Consider the following 24,767-nt stretch of genomic DNA (forward strand, 5'->3'; position numbering starts at 1 on the left):
CAAATATGACAACTGTTTTTCTATAAAGCAAAACTCATCGACACAGAAAATTTCTTTATGGTACTCTTTCTTTGAAAAAAAAATGCATTCAGTTTTAGGGTGCAGAAAATGCAGATTTCAAGACGTCGATCTTTTTGATTATAGTTGAGCATAATCAGTCCGACATGCAGTTGTCTTTTACGCACAGTATTCGGGAAGGCACCATCGCGAGAGCGACAAAAATACCATATTCAACTACCCATTCATCAAACCGCTTTTTTCTTCGCATGTCTTATTAACGTCGTCCTGTATCGTAGTAACGACGTGAGACATTGTTTTTATAACTACCCTCGTGTATAGAAATTCATAGTTCTGTTTTTAGGGTCCGAGGGAGGGGGGTTAATCTAATAATAGTAGATTTTTTCAACATGTCCCTTTTGCGTTGCGTGTGATATTGTTCATTTGGATGCCATTAGTGGCTTCTTTGAAAAGCAGCTGTTAATAATATAATTTAAAATAGACTATTTTTGTATTATTGATATTTATAGATAAGTAGCGTCCCCGCTGGAAGATATGATGCCTAGCAGATGGTTTTAAATTTGGGTAGACACCCATATGTCCCAGACATTACAGTACAACTAGTGAGACTAAATAAGAAGTTATATTATAACATGTATTAGTAACATGTATACTTGGCACATACATACATTTTATATGTGTATAGTAACGATTATTAATTTCTTACATTTGATTAGCTTGGCATTTATAATTAAGTAGTTTTAGTTTTTATTGTTATTGTTATTTTAGTATAGACGTATAAAGCTACTTATAATTTAAAAGATAAAAAAATCTCCATCTTAGAACAGATTGAACCATGTTAGATGGAGACTATCCTAAACATAGAACGCTCCGTTTTCATTTTCTATTTTCTAGTTTTATATAGATTCCCTGTTATTAAATGTGTTTACTTATATTATGCAGTAAATTTATAAAATAAATAATAAATTAACAAACACCAAATGGCACCACACAACATTTGTGTCAACTCCTGTTTTAATGTGAATATGACATTAAAAATATGGCCAAGCCTCCATCAATCGAAAGATGTCAGTTACAATTTCTTTTAGATTAATTTTTATTTCTATTCTGTAGTCATTTGAATTATATTTATTTGTTTACGTTAGTGATTCGCTTGCCAAACACAAGAGGCTGACCCTTTTTTGGCTAATCAAAACTGATAAAAATATATACTTGATACTACATTGTAAGATATTTTTTATTTAGTTGTTCAAGTACTTAAATAAAATTCATATTTATAAAAAAATTAAATAAGACCATATGGTAACAAACTGTAATTTTTTGATTGGCAATATCATATTTAGAAATAATGAAATAGTTTAAGTTTCATTTAAATTTTGCTAAACAATGCATATTTAGTGGGCCCCGATTAAAATGGAAATGTAAGATATTTTATCTGTGTTTGTCGATATGGTAAACTCGAATTTTCAACAAAAGCAAGAAATTTTAATTTATAGATTCGTATAAAGTTTTGCCTATAATATGCTCGGTGATTGGTATTGTTTAACTGAGGAAAGGACGGCATGACCAGAAAAAATATATTTCATTTTATGAATTAATTTCAAATTAATCTACAATTTACATATTCACCATCTTATGTAGCTTATAAAATAAAGAGTGCTAACACAAACATTAAGGTTTTTTGCGTTCACGATTGACCTTTACCAAATTGCCTGTAGATGCAAAATAACTAATAAAAAAACAATATTAGTATGGACATACTACATTTTTATATCCATGCAACTTCATTTTGGGTATTCTAAAACTAGTAATTGGCTATTAAATACGCGGTTTGGGTGTGTTGTCATACAAAAATATCGCTTCTATAAGCTACTATTAGCTCTGAGTATGGTATTTAGAAATAGTAATTGTAACTATGGCAAGAAAGTGGCGTTCTATGCGAAGAAATTCATTAAATGTTTGTGACGTGGATAAAAATGAAAGGGATAACGTTGGAGTTTATTCTCAATATTCTTCAGTTGGCTTACCTGGCGAAGGATGGTAAGTTTATTAGTGTTTATTATATTCCCTAAAGTTGCAAACATTGTGGCATGTTCCTAAGTTGACCGGGCCTTATTTATGATATCTTTACCCCAAAATTAAACCTATGGTTCGGACCTTGAATGCGGATTTAAAAAAAAAACTAAAAGTTGCATTTTCAAAATGAAAACCCTAAAATACAAACCATATCTCGTATGATATCCGCAATATATCATAGAATATTTTTTAAATTTTTAGATTGCCGTATTTATATACAGCAATTCCCTACGTCATTTTTTATTTTATTTATAAAGGGGCCTGACCCATAGTTATAAAATCATTTTTATTTCATTTATTTCAATCTATCAATAATTAAAAATTCAAACTGTGCCGACCGCGTTCTATGAAGGTTTTTGTCGTGACGAATGTAATATTATAATAATTATTTTTAATGTTTGCTAAGCAAATATTCAAATGCGTTTTACCTACAGGAACAAACAATTTCGATGCTAGCCTAAGCCAAGTAATTATTTGTTTTAAATTATTATTCTTAAATCAACGATGTTTAAATACATTTAAACACAACTGATTTTTTCATTTATTTCTACGGGCTTCGTTATAAGTAAACTATTAATTAATAAATTAATAATGTTTTAGGTATCATAATATTCAGAGAATATTAAATATTTTAACGATTATTGATAAAATGCATAGGTGTATTTTCATATAGGAAAAAAACGAAAATACGCAATGTACTTGTTACATTGAATTGTTAATTTTAACAATAATAATGCCATAAATGACAATAACATTTTGTCATAAGAAAAAGAAACATTTAGATTGACTAGAGCCATCTGTGGTATCATCCCAGAAACATTGTTTTACAGAACTTGAATTTGACAAAATCACTCGACAGGATATTGATTTTCCCCGGGTTACGCTTTTTATATTACAGGGATGTAAGCTAATAAATAGGTCATCTGTCATTCCTCCTTGATATTTTGAATCGTAAATAACGTATTTGTTTTGACAAAACGTGTCGACAGTTCTTTAGAATGTGTGTCTGTTGCATGAATTATGCGATTTGACTTGTGGAAGCTACTTTATATCTCGTTTACCTTTATAATGGTGTATTTCAGCCGGATTGACTACCGGTCTTCTGTAAGTGAAGTTGTGCGATTTTGAAATGTGAAAACAATAACTTTAGACCGCGTAGCATGAGATCTTGTACCGGATTTAACCAAACCGTTTTCAAAATTGGCCTGCGAAAGAGAAAAGTCAAACAAAAAGTAAAGAATGACAAAAAATATGCTCCAAAAGAAAGTATCAGAATGAGACACTTTTATAATAAGCGGTGAGTTTAATAAAACAATTTAATTACAAACATTATTATAATACATTATTTTGTATATTATTTGTCAAAATACGCCTTAAACTGGGAGAAATAGGCAAACTGCGTAACATTTCAGGAAATTTAAATTCCAATTTGTGAATATTTCATTTTTCAAGACTCATTAGCCGTTGAATTGTTGATATCATAAGAAAAAAATATTTCTGAGTTAATAAATGTATCAAGTATTTCGGTCAATAATATACATTCAAAGGTATCTAAAAATTTACTTTTATACCAACGTTAGTACTATAATTATAACCAAACATATTTTTACCATTAATTTAGTTTGTAAACATTCTATTCTGATTGATTTCCAGACATCAATTAAATTGGAAAATTAATATTTCAATTAGCAAAGATCCAAACCACGTTTTCTTCTTGCACTACTTCCCAACAAACCTAGTGTTTGTAGTATGACTATTTTCCGCTAGATGTCTATAATATAACTACGATCCCTGTTTCAGATAAATTTAATTATGCACCTAAATAAATAAATAAGATACAAACTAATATTTATAAATGCTTAAGTTAGTTTGTCTGTTTTGTTTGTGTTTCCTTCAAGTTGCAATGAAGCAACCGATCAATTTGCATAGGGATAGTCGGAGAGCTGAGAAAATTTATAGGCTATTTTTCTTCCAGAAAAAATATCACCCCCTCAGGGAAAATTATTATTGGAAAAAAATATTCTTCTTTCATGTCGCACTGGAGCGACTGATTGAAGTGATTTTTTATCTAGAGATAGCTGGAGAGCTGTTAAATGTCACAAGCTACTTTTTACCACTAGAAAAATATCACTCCTTCAGGAAAGTTCTTAGATTAAAAATGAATTAATATTCATAATCATCATTATTATTCCCTTTCCGCAATTAATGGTGCATAGAGCACTGCATTGATACACTAATCGCAGCATATCTCGATCTTTTTTTTATAACATGAAGGTTAGATGATCAGTCTTACGCTTCAGGTGCCAGTCCAGGAACTATGAAATATTTTAGTGTAAAAACACCTTTTTAAATATGTTTGTCAACTATTTCGGGAATCGAACCCAAGACCTCTTGCATGGTAGGCAAAAGCGATGACCACTACACCACGAGGCTGATTTTAATATTAAAACATAATAACGATGCTACGTCGCCATAGGCTAACGAATCGTAGTTTTTTCGCACAGCGATAGTTGGAGGATCAGCAATCGATCCGGCTACTTTTCATCCACAATGTTTATTTTATTTTATTGGAAAAATTCTTATTACTAAACGAGATCATAATTTTAATCTCATATGTAGTTTTAATTTAAATATATATAATATCTTTTTTATTAATTCAATTAAAATTTTTGCTTTATTGTTGTTTTACTATATTCGATATTGTTTTATGCCGTTTTAGTTGCATTTATAGGCACATACCATTTTATTATTTCTAAAAACATTAAATTCATAACCAATGTATACATATGTTTATTATTTAATTGCACAATTTTATTTCCTATCTTCTTATCTATACTTTTTAGTAAATAGTTTTAATCTATTTTATCTTGTTTTATTTGTGCCTGTATTATTTTATTTAAACTTTAATAATACTCGTGTCTGAGCACCCTATGACAAATTATTAGTTCACAGTTTATCGGGACAATTATTGTTTAGTATTTTACAACATAAAATGATATATTAATATAACATAAAAGACGAAACTAATTAATTCACTAATTTCTCCCTAATACCATGCGAGTGAAGCCGGGAGTAAAAACTAGTAATAATATTTAGGTTTTACTAACAGACTGTTATTTTTTTATCGATATGAAAAATATACATTAGATTTGTATGTTAATACATTTCACTAAAATTCAGTTTATTGAATATAAATTTGACTGGACTAATCGACTTTATTATTTGTAAAATCTCATATTTATGTAGTGATGCATTATATTTACCGAAATTTAACGTATATGATGAAGAACTGCGTTCAAACTTGTTTTGATTTTAATACAAACGTTTTAAGAGTTGAAGAGTACTTTTTATTTTATTATTTTATTTTGTTATTTCTTTTTGCCAACAGTTTGAATGTATTTTTAAAATCAATTGTTTAATTTTTATTTAAAATATTTTAATTCGTTATGTCTTTACAAAAAAACGAGAAAACTTGCGCTTGTAAAATAACGTTGCGCGTCGATTGAAGAATTGATTTCTAATTTTAATAATTATTCAAATGTGTTAATTATAAAAATCTCTTGAAAAGTATCATAGAAATTGTTATTGTACACAATAACAAACTAGGTTAACTAATACCTGTCATTGTTTTTTTTCGATATGAAAATTATTCTCAGACTTGTCTCGACACAGTATCGTATCAGTCAATTAATTACTGTTATCATTTTGTTTTTGCCATAGGTTTATCAAACGTGCCCAGTTTTACATTTTTATAGTAAACACCTTCACGAGATATCTTTTAAAGAACGAATCGTTTAGCCAGATAACTTATTATCGATAAAAAAAAACATGTGCGTAATTGTTTTATCACCTTGTCTCATAATGTTTTTTTTCTGCAATTAATGCAATAACAAACGCGATCGTTTGTTGTTTCGTTCAAATTAAGAAGGTAGTGAAAAAATTTTTAGTCTTTGACAATTTTATGAATGCTAATGACTCGATCAATAACAAAATTTAAGCATTAAAAATGTTATTGTTCGGATTTACAAGAACTCTTCTCTAGCAGGATTTTTTAGAAAAAGATTAAATTTATTTATTAACAAATCGTTTTCAAAATGTTACGTTAGAAAAGTTTTGAAAACGAACAGTGGAACTAATGACTAAGCTTGCACAAGCAGAATAAAATGAATCAATTGATCCTAATTTTTGAAGTCCTGATAATATTTGTAACCAGAGAAAAAAATGTAAATCTGCAACATTTTTAATAGAAGTAGTTTTAATAGAAGAATCGATTTTTTTAAAATAATTTTGCGAAGTTTCTGGATGTCTTTTAAAAATGTATTGTACTGATGATCGTTTTACCTCTTCAGTATGTTTTATTAATACTGTTAAAAGGCATTTTGCCTGAATACACTTTACGACATCACAATCAAATTACAAACTCATTATAAATGCTTTGCAATACATCGCCTTAAGCAATTATAGTGTAATCGAATTTAAATGGAGTTACTAGGTATTGTTCGCTCTGGATAATGCTCTCATGCATCATCAAATAAGCACCTGTGCTAGAATTAATCAAATATAATAATAAATATACTAATTGACTTGGCATTATTTATTTTGTAGAATAAAAAGATTGATTCCCATTGCATTCTAAAAGTTTTAAATTTATGGCGTTATTTTTTTCAATCAATTCATAGCTATCGATTATCAAAACATAAAACTTTGTTAGAAATCATTATAATTTATCCACAATAAATTAGTTTAAACTCAAAATTAGACAGCGGAGAGACTATCGCATTATTGAACTTCATATTTCTAACGCTCCTAAAAACCTTCTTGAAAATTTCCCAGCTTATCAGATCATTCAATCTTATTATCAAATCCCTTCCTTATTCCCATACACAACTTTTCTTTCTTCAACTCGTAATTAAGGCTCGTTTTCACAAAGCGAAATATCTGCAAAATGTAAATTTTTTAGAATATATTTTACCATAAAAAAATAACTTCTATAATTTTAACAAAAATAAAATTACTGTTTTATAGAAATTTCACATCCTAACTCCTTATCAATAAATAGGAAAGCAGTATTATAGAAAAAGTAGAAATATTCATTTAAAAAAATATTTTTTAGAACTAAAACGATATTTCTCCACATTTTGTGATAGGAATGTATGGAAAAGTTGACTTGTGTCTGGAGTATAAGTTTGCTTTTTCGTGGAATCATTATTAAATGATTTTGTGTTATATTTGATATGCCTACATATACTCGGATGTATAGGTATGCTATTTCTGAAATATTTTCGTATTATTGCACAATTAAATGATAATCCAGTCCAATTGACTCGTTTTGCTCAATTTTTATTTTACCAATCGAAAGATCCCATTTAGAATAATCCATTTCCGTCAAAAAACACATTTTAGGTCACCAGTAGATAGATCTCATACAGAAGAATCGATTTCCGTCAAAAAATACATTTGATTTTTAAATTATATTTCGCTTTGTGAAAACGGTCCTCAATTATTATAGTGTACATGCGGATCGACTGTGGAATCATCTCCCATCGACAATCAAATATTTTTTTTACAGTAGCTTTATTTAAATCGCGCCTGAAAAAAACATCTCCTTTCTCTTCCTCAATCTCTCCTCTTTTCCTAACTCTATATTGCCTTTTTGTCATTGAAGACTAATACTAGTCTTCGATTTCCATACCGATATTAATTTATAAACATACTGTTAACTCTAAATGTTTTTATCATATATTTTTTCAACTAATACTATAGAAATAACACATCTTATTTTATCGGTTCTTTGGAAGAAATTCATCCATTTAGTAATAAGTCCGCCAATGTACAAATATGTATGTTAAAAAAAATGTAATAAATAAACTCATTTAAATAACATCATAACACAAAAAAATATCCAGTAATTTAGAATGATCTTTCTCCTTTCCGCATCCAGTGGTGGATAGGGCACTGCATTTGTAAAACAAATGCAGCCTTAAATGATTATCTTTATTTAAACCCCGATTTACTGCTATGGATTACTACTACGTATATTACTACTACATAATTTTAAATTATTTATCCTTGCTAATTTTATATAAAAATATTTATTTTTATAGTGAAGATATCAGTCTAGACGATGCGATGCCGTGAAAGCGATGTAACCGTTCTCTTTTTATTAAAATTAAGTGTATTTAAGTGTCCCGCGTCTATTATTTCCATAATAAATAAAAATCGATTATTTTATTTATTCAGACTTCAGACGTCAACCTCAAACAATTGGGCCATGTTGAATAAATATGTCTAGTAATTGAAATAATAAAATATCAAGGAAAATTATGATCCATTTTTTACTGCATTTTTTAATGTTGTGTTTTACAGTTAGTCGTGTATAGTTTATCACTCGTATAATATTTTATTATTTTTATTATCAATTTATTTATTTAGTTCTATGATTATAACGGTCCCATAAAAATTTATAAAACAAAATTTTAAATTTATAAGTTCTTATTATATTCTTATTTAACACTATTGTCCTGATTCATAATATTTGGTGCTCTTTTATATGTACTCTCACGTATATTTACAGTTTATTTTATGTCTGACCTAGTATTTTGTCGGCAAAGAAAAAATACCGCCTAAGCGACATGCAGTCTAAAAATCACTTTTTTTTTAGACTTCTATAGAGAAGCGAATTCCACTTATGTCTGCTAACTTAGCTCGTAATATTTCCACTAGATAAACAATACTAGCCAACGCAACGCGTACAAGGGCAAATAAATAATACTACCCAACCGACATTGGCATTGGTTAAATGTTTAATGAAATACCGCCTAAGCGACATAAAGTCCAAAAATTACTTTTTTGTGAAGTTCTATAGAGAAGCAAATTCCACTTATGTCTGTTAACTTAGCTCGTAATATTTCCACTAGATAAACAATACTATCCAACGCAACGCGTACAAGGGCAAATAAACAATACTAGCCAACCGACATTCGTTAATTTTTTAATGAAACGCCTATCTCCAACCAATCTCGAAGAAAAATTTTACAATGTTTATCGTCGTTTAAAAGAAGAAAGAGTATCTCATCATGTCGAAAAGGATATGCAAGAAATGCCGACTACCTACAATCTGTATATCAACATATTGTGAGAAATCAAAGGCTCGGATTGGGATACTACTGGTCTCAAAACAAATGCTTTTCCGAGCCCTAATACCATTCCTGCAGATGTTTATGTAATGACTTCCTGAATCCGAATATAACTCTCGTTTTCCCCCATCGCCTGCCATTTTCGGGGGAACCCTCCCTATGTTTATCCCCTTTCGATAGTAATTATATGGCCACGAATTTGATTAGGAGGGGTAAAAATGATAATTTTAGCTGTGAAAAATAATAGAGGTTAGTTTTTCAATGAGCTGAATTTTTATTCATTTTTATTCATTTATTAGTTTATACATACAATGTTACAAAATGGCACAAAAAACACTCTGGCAAATTCTGCTAGTACTAGGCGTAGGCTCAGTATATGAAGGGTCGGCAAGCCAGAAATATTAATACACCTAATGTTGCAATCGGTTCCTATAAGGGCAAATGCCTGTTCTAAGAAACCGATTTGTTGCGGCAAATATGGTTTACGAATATGTTTCCTATAAATAAAAAACAATATTAAAGAAATAAAAAAAAAAACAGTTATAGCCCAAAAGAGAAGAGAAGAAAAAAAAATTAAGTTTACATTAAATGTAAAAATACAATTAAATACATAAATATAAAGCATGCATACTTCGTACATACATATACACATACATACATATATACACACATATACATACATATACATATATATACACACATTCATACACAATATATATGCACATGCGAAAATACAATAAATTTATATATATGAATCATCTGAACACTTTTCATCATCGATAGACATGCAATATGTTGGTTTAGGCTGTGGCTCAAAATCATTGGTGAGGGTGAAGCAAAATAGGTGGGGGATTGAAGAAATATGAATTTTCAAACCTAGGCAGAATGGTTAATATTACACCGTGATTAAAGTGGCCATTAATACATCCAATGACAGCCCTAAACGTCCATATTCCCTTTTCAAAAAAAAACTCGATCTGTGTTGTAACATGCTGATTATGATAATGTCCTTGTAATTATTTTCGATTAAAAACGAGATCAAATTGAAGCCTTTGTTTGTTTTACTTTTGGAGTCGATATTCACCATCTCCGTCATTGCGTTATCCTCGGCAAAAGGTGCATAGAACACCGTTTCAATCACAACGTATTTTTATTATGCACGAAGATGGAAAAATCAGTCTTACCCTTCAAGCACATATCACTTAACAAAATAAATACATTGTTTTTATCACATTTAAGAAATCTATGTTCTTTCTAATAAAACTCACGTGTAACTTAAAAATACAAAGTTTTTTATTTATAATATACTAGCGGACCCGACAGACGTTGTCCTGCCCAAACGTTGGCTTGCCTGCCATTAGCTGGCTGAACAAACGTTTTTTCGTAAATAAGGACACACGCTATTTATTTTTAACTTTTTTGGCTATTTATGTATTTGTACTAAGTGTTGATTTTTCGTTTTATCTTTTCATGTGATTGGCTAAGAGTCCTCGTCGTGCTCAAATCAAAATCGTGCAAAAATCACTACTCTAGAGCCATAATCCATGGAGAAAATACGGGAATACGTGTTAATGAAGAAAAGTCAGATCGCGTTTTACCCTGAGCATTCTAAAACACTCTCTCAACTCATGCTCAACGTGAATTAAGTTATGTTTTGACCACCAGTCGAGTGTTGACCTGACCTTGACATTTGATTCAAAACCAAAAGAAAAGAAAGAACTAAGATAGACCAGATCTTGTCTTGAGGTATTTTTTTTTGTACTAGCTTTAATTTTATTTCATTGTATTTTATTTCATTTTTACCTGTATTTAGTTTAAGAAAATGTGATAACCATTATTGGAATGGACTGTATAAGTCCGTCAATAAATAAATAATAACAAAAAAAATACTGCGTAGTGAAAGCGTGCAAAAACTGTCCGTATAAAAGAAAAAAGATTTTTTATTGATGTGTAGGTACCTACCTAAGTACTTGTTTATGATTGAATTCCAAAACTAAAAAAATTTAATATTTAATTTAATTAGTTACTTGTTTATGGTTGAATTCCAAAACATAAAATAATTCATGTTCAAATATAGATTTCTTTTTGCAAATGTCAAACTCTGCGCTACTCACCACCAGTGGTGCATTTTGTGTAAGAATCCATTTTTTTAATGTAATCAAATGTCAGTTGAAACTATTTAAGCATTACTAAAAATCCATTAAAAATAAGTTAATATGTAGAAATTAAAAAATTGTGAGGAAATTAATCAATTCAGTATCCATTCAAAATAATTGATGTTTGTAAACGTTAAAATGCATATTTTTTTTACTATGCAAAAAAACGACATTCTCCCATTTTTTTGGAATATACATTTTAGTCGAATGCAATCCTGAAAGTTCGATGAAAAACACATATTCGCTCCTAACTGTTTTTCCAGTAAACATATTGAAGATATTATTATTTACAAATCTAAGTCACGCAAATTAGATTATTTTGCGGAAAATCGCATGTAAATTGGTCCAGTAATTATCGAGTCTATAAAGGACAAGCACTTATTTTCGTACGTTTAGATTTAATTAAAATGTTATTCCATAAAGTAAATGCTGAAACAATAAACAAAATAATTTTAAAACACCGTTAAATGGCGCAAACTTGAGTACTTCGGCCACATTACGCAATGAAGTAAATATAATATCCATATTATTGAAGAAGGATACCTTCGACGTCTGATATAAAGTAGAAAATATTTGATTTTTCTATACACAACTTTAAAAATCAACTGGTTGCACTGAAATAAAAGTTCTAATTGCTACAATAATATTAATGCTCTATTTTGTCTACATTAAACTTCACGTTTTTACCTAAATATTACTAAAAACTTGTTTTTATTGTATTACATTATTTTTCGAATAAACCTTGTAATTTTTTTGTTGATCAGACATTGTTGTTGTCAGCTATTTTATAAAATTTATATACATACTTACCTTATCTTGTTTACATCCAAATATTATATTCGTGAATCGATAAAATAGTAATTAATAATTAATCCGCTTAACTGCCGGCTCGGTGTCTACATGAGTACCTTGTGACTCAAAATATCATAATTCATTTTAATTGTTTTGTTGATATTATTAATATTTAAAGCATTTACTTTGTGATGAATCACTTCATTAAAAGTCAGTAAATAATTGTATATAACCACATACCGACTTTTCTTTGTCTACCAGGCTTATTCTGTTACAATTTCGTTTCGTAAATTCGTTCGTTCGTCATACATCCATCTCATTCTAACGTAAGTAAAACCATATTTCGCTCTCGTTTCCTCTCATACGATAATCGGGCCGCACAGGACAGACCAGAGTGGCAGTGGAGATGCAGAGCTTTGCATCTTTAGCTCTAAAGAGTGGTTAATTTGGGGATATATTTTTTTTCCATGTGACAGATTTTTGCTTCAAATGTGGCCACACTGATGATGAACACATGAAATCAAACATGATGGTTTTTATTTAGAACATTATTGCGACCTTAAACATTACCCAAAACACTTAATTAGGTTAAATTGACCAAACCGTATTAGTTTTATTTCTGTTTTTGAAGCAGTTTGCATATACCATTTGTCAATTCGCACCTTTAATGACAAGCTGTTACTAAACGAAATTTTTCATGAATTTAGTTAAAAATGTTCTACTTAAAAATATATCTTTTCTGAATTTGAAGTGTAAATAAATATCAATCATTATGATCCCAAAAGACGGCTCAAAGCACCATTATCTTAAATTCTATTGCGAAATTGCCTCGCATTTTTTTTAAGATCCCTTGTGTAAAATTTTATATTTTCGTTTAGTAACGGTTTGTCTTTAAAGGTGCGATTTAATCATCAGTGTGACATACGAAGACGACAAAAAAATTTAAATCTTCAAATTAATCACTCTACCACTCTGGATCTTCTCTACCACCCCCCCTAGAGGGTGATTAATTAGACAGTTTTGTTTTTTTTAGTGCGACGACATGAAGCAAAAATTAGTCGCATGGAAAAAATAAATATCCTCAAATTAACCACTTTCTAGGGGATAGAGAAGATTCATAATTAATAAAATATATTTTTCATCAAAGATTTAACGCGTAATTCTATTTTAAACTACCAGATCCGCAATCAAATATTGTTTGACCAATATTATGTTCATTGATAAAATACTTTGAAATCAATAAAATAAACAAAATATCTTCTGTATGAATTTGCTTACACAGCATTTTATGAAATCAAAAACAAACTTCTCGGTAGCACAAAGTTTGTTTATATCTCTAATATCTACGTCATGCATATGTATGTACATAAATAGGTAGTTTTACTTAGCGCGCAATACGTAAAAAAAACACTCGTCAGCTACATATTTATACTTATAGTGATAATATTATTTTTCTGATGCAATAATATGAGCCTTATCAGACACGACACACGACGTGAGTAATATTATAGTTGAGGACAAAACAATAGACATTAGACGTGATGCTACAAATACTGAAATGATAATATGGTATGAATCGTGAAATCAAATTAGAGGGAAAACATTTTTGACTAGGGGTTTGGATGGCTAGGCATCTGCAGTGCTTGTCATTCACTGCATTTTATTTCGTTTCGTTTATTTTATTTATTTATTCATTAAAAATTACATTTGTTTACAAATTCGTGAACTCATTATGGCTTTTTAAGCTACGCCCGAGTTAAGCCATTATAATTAACGAAAAGAAAAAATACTTGGTAAAATAAATTAAATTATAATAAGATGTTTTAAAATAAAATAAAAATCCAGAAAAATAAAGTTTAAATAACAAATAATAACAACAAGAATACAATAAAGATTACAGACCTAATCAAATACACAAGATAATAGAATCATTGAAATCAATAGAAAATAATACAAAAACGTAACTGAGATGTGGTTTATAGAGTAAAAAATTTAAGTATATAAATAATAGTGAGAGCTTACTTAAAAAATAAAAAAAAATAAATTCAATTTATAAAATTGAAGTTAATAAAACTAAATTAATTTATTGAGTGGTTCCTTTTACACACTGTAACATTCACCATGTTGCCTATGTTTAAACATCCACATTTCTTCAACTTTTTCATCTGTTGACTTTTGTAAAGTAATAGAGCTGAAATGGAGATTCGTCTAGCTGAATTATTTTACCTAGTAGGCAACGCCAGAAAATACTTTTTTTTACATCAGTTAGTTTAACCACCAATATTTTGAGTAAATTAAGAATGCGATCAGGCAGGATTGATTTAAAATCGTTTTTAAGTTGGTGGTATAACACTATGATGTGTAATTTTTATATAATTTTGTATTATGAAATACACTAATGTGAAATAATGTGTCTACTGGTTTAGAGTTAACCTCCCCATCGTTAAAATTCAGGATGCACGTTCTGACGAAAGGTTATATTTTAACCGTTAACGGACGCAAAAAATTGTAATTATCAGTTTTGTTTCTTCTTGGGTACAAAAAAGGTCCTTCTATTAAAATATTACAAAACAGCAGTTAATAAACTGACACCACTAGCTTAGAAACGAATATTTCCCTTGGCCCGTATTACAATCGCAAGTTAAGGCTGTAGTCTGGTAAAACGAACGCAAAATTAGGAAATCAGACGATTTGCCATTTTATAACGATTTTTTTTTTTAATTGCGCAATAATAAAAAAACATAAATTAGATATTAACAATATTTTTTTAAGGTATTTCTGTTAAAAATATACTTAAAAGTTTTATGTAACTAAAATATAATTACTTTTAGACCGGCAGATTACGCCATTTCAAATTTAGACTGAACTTAGGTATTTAGGATCTCAATAAAGACTAAGCATTGAACTAAAATTTCATGCAATTATTTGAAGATAATAAATTGAACATGAAAGTGGCGTAAGCCAATTTTTTTTTTTTTAAAGAAATACAAGCATTTTTAATTCCCATACATTTTTGTGACATTTTCCTTTATTTCTACGTAAAATTATGCATTTGGTAATACTTTGAAAAAATAAAATTTATTGAAATATTTTAGTATAAACCTTTTTTTATAGAATTGTATTCTTTTTAAAAAAAAAAAAGATAATTCTGGTTGCAATATTTAATTTAAAACAACATCTTATTTACGTTTTTATGACCTTCATACCTGCCCTTGCCCAAAACGATACTTTACGAAGATACTGATAAATTAGTATGCAAATATTCACTTAATAGATAATTAGAAATAACTTTGTTAACTTCCCATTGTAATCGGGGCCCTGGTCGTTCCTCAACAAATTACTTCGGAGATCAAATCTTAATTTGTGTTATTTCAAGATTGTTCAATAATCTCCCGAAAACCATTAGGTAAACCGTACGGAAGTTCTTCAAATGAAAAAAAGAACAGAAAAATATTTACCTAGTACCTTATCACCGAATTCGTTTAACAGTAATATACTTTTTAAACTAATTAAAATAAAATTATATATTGAAATGTTTATTCAAGTATATTTAATTACAAAATCAATTAATACAGCATGGAAATGAGGATGGTGTGGGTTTCATGTGATTCTTTCATTTTGATTTACATACACTACATTTGGTGACCGAATGCAGTGCCCATGTACTGCATTATATACGCCCTGTGGGCAATTTTAAAGACATATTTATGCATGGAAATTTATTATAAAGGAAAATAGAAAGACAAAATGGTATATAGTAGACTTGGTGGGAGTGGACGCGGGAGATAGGTGTTTATAATTGAATTTGATTCAGTGATCGCTTGAAAGAAGACAACTTGTTTTCAAAGAATCAAGACTGGTATGTTTGTTGGCAGATCTAAGAATTCTGGGCCTAGGGGAATGAAAACCATAGTAACCATAGAACTAGGTTATCGGTATGAAAGAGTAAGATTTGTCTGAGGTTTCTAGTTGGGATATTTAATTTTATTGAGCTCAGTAGTTCAGACGCATCAAAAAGTGAGTTGAGAATTTTAAATAGGACTAAAAGGTCGGATTTATTTAGACAGTCTTAAAGAAAAGATATATTTAAGCTAGTTTCTAACTCATTATATGTATATTGGTCTCTGGATAAGCCCAACCTCCAGGCTGTCTTTCTTTAAAAAATCGATGTTAAACTGATTTAATATTTTTGATGTGACATCATAATATGGAGACCAGATAACAGAGGAATGCTGTAAGTGCGGGCGAACTAGGGAACAGAAGAGAGATTTAAGGGTATTGATATTTTTGAAGTCAGTTGTGCTTCTGTTAATAAATCCAAGGAGTTTAATCATGATATTATAAAAAAAATCATGCATTTTAATGGGTTTATTCATATAAATTTCTTACATTGCCTTAATAGAGAAGGCTATATTACAGCATATACATAATATGTTGAATGAAATGCCTGGCAAGGTCAATGGGAAGGATATTAGCGTAATATTATCATTTATGTTTATATTCAATGTTGGCCAATTTATGCTGTAATCCGTATTGATTGAAATCACGACTGTTGTTAGTAATTTGTTTACGATTATGTAATATTACTTACGTTATTTGAAAAATAAAATACGGTCTACTGCAAAAACTCAGCCATAACTTACATTAATAAATTTATAGCCTTCTTATTTATACATTCCTTACGAAGTTCCGCCACCGCACCGCACACCCAGTATTCTTCTGAGAGACCTATTCTCAAAATAAGAGATGAAATAAATATCCGGTATCCGGCCTTTCCGGGATACTGAAAAGTATCTTAATATCCGGCCGGATACCGGATAGTAGCTGAATATCCGATGATACCTAATTTTTTTTTTAACGGCGAAAATTTCATGAAATCGACGCCACTAAATTTATTTATTAACATCGATCGAGTTTGAGAAAAAGGCAGTAACCATCATTATTTGATAAACTGTCTTTTTCCATAAAAACGTTCGTCAGTGTTCAGTATACACTCTAGGAAAAGAGTTTAACCAGCAAAAAAAAATAACATCAAGTTTTTCAATTAAATAAATTTGCTAGAAAAAAATAAAGCGCAAGGAGTGAAACTTCCCAAAACCATTATAATTAATAAAACCATAAACTATATTGATGTGCAACTCTTTGATCAAAAGTGTTCATTAAAAATATCATGAAAATATTTTAATCGTTTTTTATTGAATGGACATATTTTTATTTTTTTTAATTTTGGGGAAATTCAAGTACCTACTTGGGTTTATTATTAGGCAATTAGCCGGATATCCGGCTAAGGGGCTTGCCGGATGTCCGGTATCTGGCATTATGCCTAACCACTTTCCGTTTCATCACTACTCAACAGTCAATAGTTTGCTTGCTCCGAGCGCTTGTTGCAGACATTTTACTAAAAAATATTTTCATAATCCCACATCAAATAAATCAAAAAATACTCTCAATGCATTTGAACTACTTCAAAGTAATTAAATTTTCAATGTAATCAAACTTTGGGTTAATTTTGAAACGCTGGATCCGCCTGTCTTCATGCAAATTAATATTGCGAACATGTCACACGGCTCCTAAAATAATTCTAACAATTCACTTATTAATTTTACAACCCGGAGAAATACTTTGAGCTGGAGGCACGTTGGTTTGAATTGGTTTTTTTTTAAATATAAGGCGGGATGTGGGATTGAGTAAGTAAACAAAATACCTGGCGTCACGTCGACGACAGGCTAGTTTATGTGTCGGGCCTTGGCCTTTTTATCAATGTAAATATGTACCAAGTACGTATCCAAGGACTATGAAATATTTCAGTTAAAATACACATACATGATTTTTTTTAGTTTTACATTTATTTTATACGCCTTAGCGGGCTTTTAAATTTTTAAAATATACATAAGTAGGTTTAAACGTCACACTGTACGAAATAAACTAACACAAAATTACAAATGGAAATTAAGTTATACGAATTAAACCGCAAAATAAGAATGGGACTCGAACACAAAATGGCTAAATGACCCAGTAAATTATTTTACTATTAATAAAAATCTGTCATTAAATTTCGATATCGAAAAGCAAAAGATATCAATATAGCTAAATTCATTGTCAAGTTTATATAGTCTCTAAATAGTCTAGTGAATACAATACTAAGTACTTAATTTGTTAATAAAATAGCACTGCCTGTATTTGTCACGTACAAATTTCAGGAACATTAAATGTTATGAAATTCGTTAAAACGAGAACGTCCGACCAGCCTTTTAAAATTGTATATAAAATAATCAAATCACTGATTACCATAAAAGATAATATTTTTGAATTAAGATTAAACATTAATGAATTATAATTCATTTTGTTTAAGGTAAATCGACAGTTTAAAATTTATAAACATTTAAGGTTTACGTCAAACCTTTTTTAAATTTATACAGGTAAAACTTATAAAATGGCGATGAAATCGCGGAATTATTTTATTTTTATTTATTAAGGAAAAACAACAGTTGTTATATAAGAATACAAAACATAAAAAATAGTACTTACTTAGAGAAAAATAATATATTATATAAGACATGAGAAAAAAAAAGAGCTCGTAAGAAGGTTAAGGGATGGGGAAATAGAGTGGGGGAGAAGGATTTTCATAATATAGTTGACCAATTCAAAATTTTGATATTATAATAAAATAAACATAATTTAAGGAACATAAACTTATTACACACTGACAAATGTCTCATTTTACAGTGTTTCAAAAAGTTTTTTTTGAATCATTGAATTTATTACAAATAGACTTGCCGTCACTAACAGAAACACCTCCACAGTGTATTATTCTAGGTAAAATTTTATTATTAGATCTTTTAAAATTTGAAAATGACCACAAAACTTTAGGATTGGTCTTCAGCGAAGTCTCTATATTTTCTACGTATTTGTCTAGATAACTTCAAACTAATGCACCAAACAGCATTTAGAATGAATTAAGAGAATTGAAATATTTTACAGTGTTAATGTCTTCATTAATACATATTAAAAGTAAGATATTTCTTTTACATAAATTATTCGTTTATTAATTTTATTCATACAAATACATATATAGGGTGTTTTTTAAACCCTGTCACATCCGAAACCACGATGATCAGTATGAGCAAGAAGACATATTAGCATATTTTAAAAAATATTTAAAACAAAGAAAATTTTTAAAAAACAAATGGTTGCTTACTTCTGCAGGGGAGAAGTTAGGGGAGCGCGGCGCAGTATCAGACTCCCCTCTTCTCGTTTCACCCCTGCAGAAGTAAGCAACCATTTGCTTTTTTTGATTTTGTGTTTTTTAAAATTTTATTCGTTCTAAAAAAATATTTTAATGTGCCAATATGTGTTCTTGCTCATACTGATCATCGTGGTTTCGGATGTGGCAGGGTTTAAAGAACATCCTGTATATCACAAAAAAAACGTATCCCTAACTCTATGAGGCCAAGAGCCCTGTGTTGAGTTGGGATACAACATAAAATTGAACGAAGTTATGCAGAAAGCAGGCGGTCCACAATTTTGGAAAAAATATATATTTGTGTTATCGGGTGCCGTAAATTTAATTCTATGTTCTTCTAAAAACAGCCAAGCCGCTTTCTTACAAAAAAACTTTAATAATTAATCACCTTCTGAAAATAGTGTTGATCACAAAAACGGTATATCTCAATTTGCAGATAACATTCTCAGCACTAGGAAAATCTTATGATATAGTTGCTGATGGGAAAATTAATGCCTTCAGAAATCTTGTTCTCTTAAATAAATTAAAATGGATAAATACACAAGTAATTTTATTATATAAATTCATTAATTTAAAAATACCTTTAATAAAAAAACATGTTTTAATACATAATGTCGCCTCATACATTTCATGTTTGAATGAGGTATCATTCAATATTAGACCTGGATGTTTTCTGCAAAATGCATATTTTAGGTTGTGTGGTCAGCCAGACAAAAACTCCTTGGACACACAATTGAATTATTTTTATTATAACAAATGAATTCAGTGATTCTTCACAATTACAATAAGTACCATGATATGAATATAAAATAATATGTTCAATAGATGACACAACATGCATTAGAGATTTACTAGGGCTGGCCGTTTTCTGCAAAAATTTTACATCTATAATTGTGCCCAAGATCCCGTACATGGTAGCTAAATACGCTTACCAGTACGATAGAGAATTATGTTTTTCACCTATGAAATACCCACGGATTTCCAACATTTTAGTTTTCAAGATTAATCATTTTCTGTATAAAATTAAAAAAGAATTATTTAAAAAAGAATGGAGTTCGGAGACATTATGGTCTCCGAACTCCATTCTTTTTTATTTTTATGTTTAGCCACATTTTTCTTCATTAGAAATTGTGTTCCTTATACCCAGACAAAAATAGCTCAGTAGACAAGAATCATGCTCTCAATTCACTGTATTTATAACATAAAAATGGAGCATGCTTAATTATTCGACTACTAGTATAAATCGTTTAGAACTAAACAGTTTTATAAATGTATCCCAAAAAAACACAGGTTAAAAAATAATTTTTCCGCCTCTAGATTTGACCAGCGCAGCGCGTAACTATCCAAGAGGCCTCGGGTTCCATATCCAATACCATTGAAATAAAACATCAACCAGACAGACAGACAGACAGCCTGCCTAAAAACATTTGGACATACTAAAAACATTGTTGATTATAAGTTTTCAGGCGTTGCCCAGTAGGTGAAATGGTTCAGCCGGGTGAATCTCACCCACAGTACATGATAAACGTTTCAGCTCTTTTACTTCTAGAAAGCCAGCAGATTTTTTTAAAGCCAATCAACAGGCTTATGAAAGCCCTAACAGATGGAAGAGTTGAGGAAATGTGGAAGTGTTAACATAGGCAGAATGGTTAATAAACATTGTGTAAAGTGGCCACTGAAACCAGCCAATGACAGCCTTGCAAATGCCTAGACTTCCATATTCCCTTCTAAAAAATGTTTTCCCTCTCTGTTGCAACAAATTTTAAAAAAACATTTGTAAATTGCAGTATTTCAAAGTAACTGACCACATTACGTTCAAGTAACAAAAAATCTAATTTCGCTACAATTGGTGTATCAAACGCAGTGCTCTATTCACCATTATGAGCGGACAAAGCAATTATGATATTGATGATGAATATTAAATACATATCTCAACAGAAACTAATATTTTTGTAGGAAAAGAATATGGAATAAAAAATATTCAGGTTCATAGTAAAATGAATATATTAATATATGTGAATATTTCCTTGTACACTGTCCTTTTTAATAGAACACGATCCGTCTTATTATATTTTCATCTTTCTAAAGGACGTTTTGCTTGGAAGATTCTTTCACAAAGACTTCAGAAGTTTTGTCATTAAAAAGATACTCACAACAATAAATTAATTAACTTAAAATAATCATAAAAAATACAATAATATTTAAAATTCCCACGATAAGTCGATTTACGGAACCAAAATCTACATTTCGAAGATTCAATTTCAGAGTCAGCTAGAACTTAACTACAAGAGCGACCGTTCTCTCATAAATTTAACTGCATTTTGGATGCCAGTAAGACTAAGTTATAGAAATAAAATAGAGAACAGAATTAGTGTTCGGAATACAACTCGTTTTACTGAGGTTTAATTTCTTTGATACAAGGTTTATTGTTTATGGTAAATAAAATTCTACAGCAGCATAATTTCAATAAAGTAGGTCATATTATATTTGAATAAACATCAACGGCCTATGATTAATAAATTTATTTTCTGACAAAGCTTGATTATAATTATCATTATTTTTTGCTCCTTGCTGAATTGTAACATGAATCTTATACAATCGTGTTATCATTGCAAAACATTAATTCGAGTGACCCAAAAAACATATTAGATAAGTTAAAACAACTGATAACTACATTACTGTATTTTGTGTATAGGTGCATAACATAGGTAAATTGTATTTTAATTTATGTCTTATACAATCTCAAATAAATAATCTGAAAAGAAAAAACATAAATAAATATTTTTTGAATATTAAAACCACCTTAAAAGTCAGTGTTTCATAGTTTACCATATAATAATATTATTAGTGTGTGTACCTATGTATTAATTAAATTAACATGTTATTGCATTAAATAAAAACAAATAAACATCAATGTATCCCGCATACAAATCATGGCTTAGCGGGAACAAAAATACACTCTTTTATCTATATTAAGAGTTTTACGATATATTTTTGGAAAAATAAAAGAAAATCTTTTTTTTTCCATGATTACATATTTATTTATAAACCCCATTTGTGGCAGTATTTACGCATTGTGTAAATAGAATACACAAGTCGACATCGTAAAGAAAGATTGTAAATAAATTTGTAAAGCAGTACATATCCCAAATAAAAAATATTTTCCTTTATGCTAGGATGTTACCTGCTAGTTTCAAATTGAGAACTTACGTAGGTACCTGCGTTAATAATTATAATTAAATATTTCAATAATTGACCAAGTTTTATTTTAATCGTCATTTATATTTGTTTTATTGTTTTTAAAAAAAACATTCAGCAAATATTAATAATCATTTAAATAAAATATGATAATTAAAATTATTGAAGTATGTAGGCTAAATATATATTACGGTATTTAAAAAATAAGAACCTGCTGACGAATGTATCAAACGATTGCAATTCAGCGGGACTTTAATTCTGTTGAAAGACAGCCAAATAGGACAATATCATATTAAACCAATTATATATTCATATGAGAATATAACGACATGTTATGTCAGTTTTTTAATAATATTGATTTATGTATCACCGGATTTTTTAGCAAATTTTCAGCATTTTGTCTAAACATACCATGGTGAAAAATAATCTTCGATAAACAAGTTAATCTTCAATGCGTCTACTGACACTATAATTAGGCTAGTAAATAAAATTCAGATTTTTCAAAGCCCATCAAACTTAAAAATTAGTCTACTTCAAAATTTATTAAAAATGACGTATCGTCACCGTTCAAACACTTAAAAGTCCAAATCCAAAAAACATCATTTTGAGAAATCGCAATTCGAAAGTTTGGAGACGAAGAAAAATCTGATTTTTGTGTTTTGGAGGTTTTATGTATACAACACAATTCATTCAAGTATTTTTTAACAAACTCCATTTGTTACTTTTTTCTTGTGATACGTTAAAAAATACCTAGAAGGTTTTTAATACGGCAAGGTGGATATAATTTGGTTAAGTGATGTTTAGTAAAAGGAAGTTAGGAAAAGGAAGAAAGTATTAGGAATAAATATTATTATGATGGTTTAAATGATTTTTTTATGTTTTTTTTCATGTTTTAATATGTAATAATATAAAGTCACATAGGAAAAAACAAATAATTCGAATTAACGCAACTTTTTTCTAAGTTTTCTTGTTGATGTTTGCCTCCTAAAGAATATAATTTTACTCTTCGAATGGCATATTTATCTCAAAATCGTCATTTTTAGAGTTAGTGCTAAAAAAATAGGCCTGAACGGCGACGATATTATATTTTGCCATCTTTCAACAGAATTTTAGAATTATTGTTTGTTAATAAATATTTTTTTTTAAAATAAACAAAATACATTTTTATACGTAAATTTTATTTCTTCCCTTAATGAATTCAAACATTTTCTTACATCTTTAAAGCTATTATGTTATTATTTCAGGCCCCATTTTCGTAAGACCTACGTGTTTCTCGTAGTGGGAATTTTGCTGATCTGCGTTGGGCTGGCAGCCTACTACATCGTGAACAATGTCAACAAGTCCAACAAAATGGCGGACGGGGTGCTTATACCACCTGATCCAGAGGCCCGCCTTCCGCCATCACCGTCCCACTTCCACGTCTTCAAAAGGGGAGCCGTATGCACAGATGGGCCGCCATGTTCCGTCATTGGCAGGTGAAAAGCAAAAAATCATTCTTATATTATTTCTCCAGAATTGCTATTGTGTCTGTACTCTGAACCAATAAATGGCGGTTTGAAGATTATTCACGTTTCGAATTCAATTCTGGATACGAATTGATATCCCTACAAGTTGATCCAACAAGTAGACAGAAGCAAAACCCGTTTTGCATTAAAACATGTGTCTGCATATTTAAAAATTACGATGAGTTGTACTAGGTACCATGTATTTTAAAAATAAATATTGTTTTTATAATTTGCCCAAATATTTCAATTTTGGGGTACATTTTCAACGAATTGTAAATAACTCACAATTAGACATTCAAGTTGGGATAGATGTGGTTCGAACCTCGGAAAACAAAACGGAACCACACTCAATTCATGTAAAAAGGTAAACTAAAAAAAGGAACAATTCTGTATAGTATATAACTTTCTAATTCTGTATAGTTTCCCTGTATAAAAATCAATTCGGGTTTAGAAAAGGAAAGTGTTACCTATTTATTGTAGGTAGGTACCTTATTTAAAAAAAATATATAACTTGACTTAGAAATAGGAACTTTAAAAATTTGTAACAAAAACTATTCACTATCACTATTATAAATATATTATCCACCAAGTAAGTAAACTGGCGATGTAGGGCATTCCAATAACGAATAGTATAATTATATCA

General features: G+C 29.5%; 1 protein-coding gene across 3 annotated transcripts in view; it reads left to right on the forward strand.

The window, feature by feature from the left end:
* Positions 1-2,043: 2,043 nt before the first annotated feature.
* LOC148271263 (glutathione hydrolase 1 proenzyme-like) overlaps positions 2,044-24,767 on the forward strand; it is a 41,899-nt gene continuing 19,175 nt past the window's right edge. Inside the window, exons 1-2 of one of the 3 annotated variants that reach the window (XM_088241594.1) lie at positions 2,044-2,058; positions 23,864-24,094. In XM_088241594.1, coding sequence (XP_088097720.1) covers positions 23,970-24,094 — 125 coding nt within the window. In that variant the 5' untranslated portion in view covers positions 2,044-2,058; positions 23,864-23,969. Of the gene's footprint in view, positions 2,059-2,944; positions 3,392-12,437; positions 12,505-23,863; positions 24,095-24,767 lie in introns of those variants that run through there. The other 2 variants (XM_088241593.1, XM_088241595.1) reach the window with 2 other exon arrangements.

This window comes from Micrasema longulum, unplaced genomic scaffold (assembly GCF_059751315.1).
Source record: "Micrasema longulum isolate JH-2025_06_02 unplaced genomic scaffold, ASM5975131v1 h1tg002983l, whole genome shotgun sequence".
NCBI classification, from domain to species: domain Eukaryota; kingdom Metazoa; phylum Arthropoda; class Insecta; order Trichoptera; family Brachycentridae; genus Micrasema; species Micrasema longulum.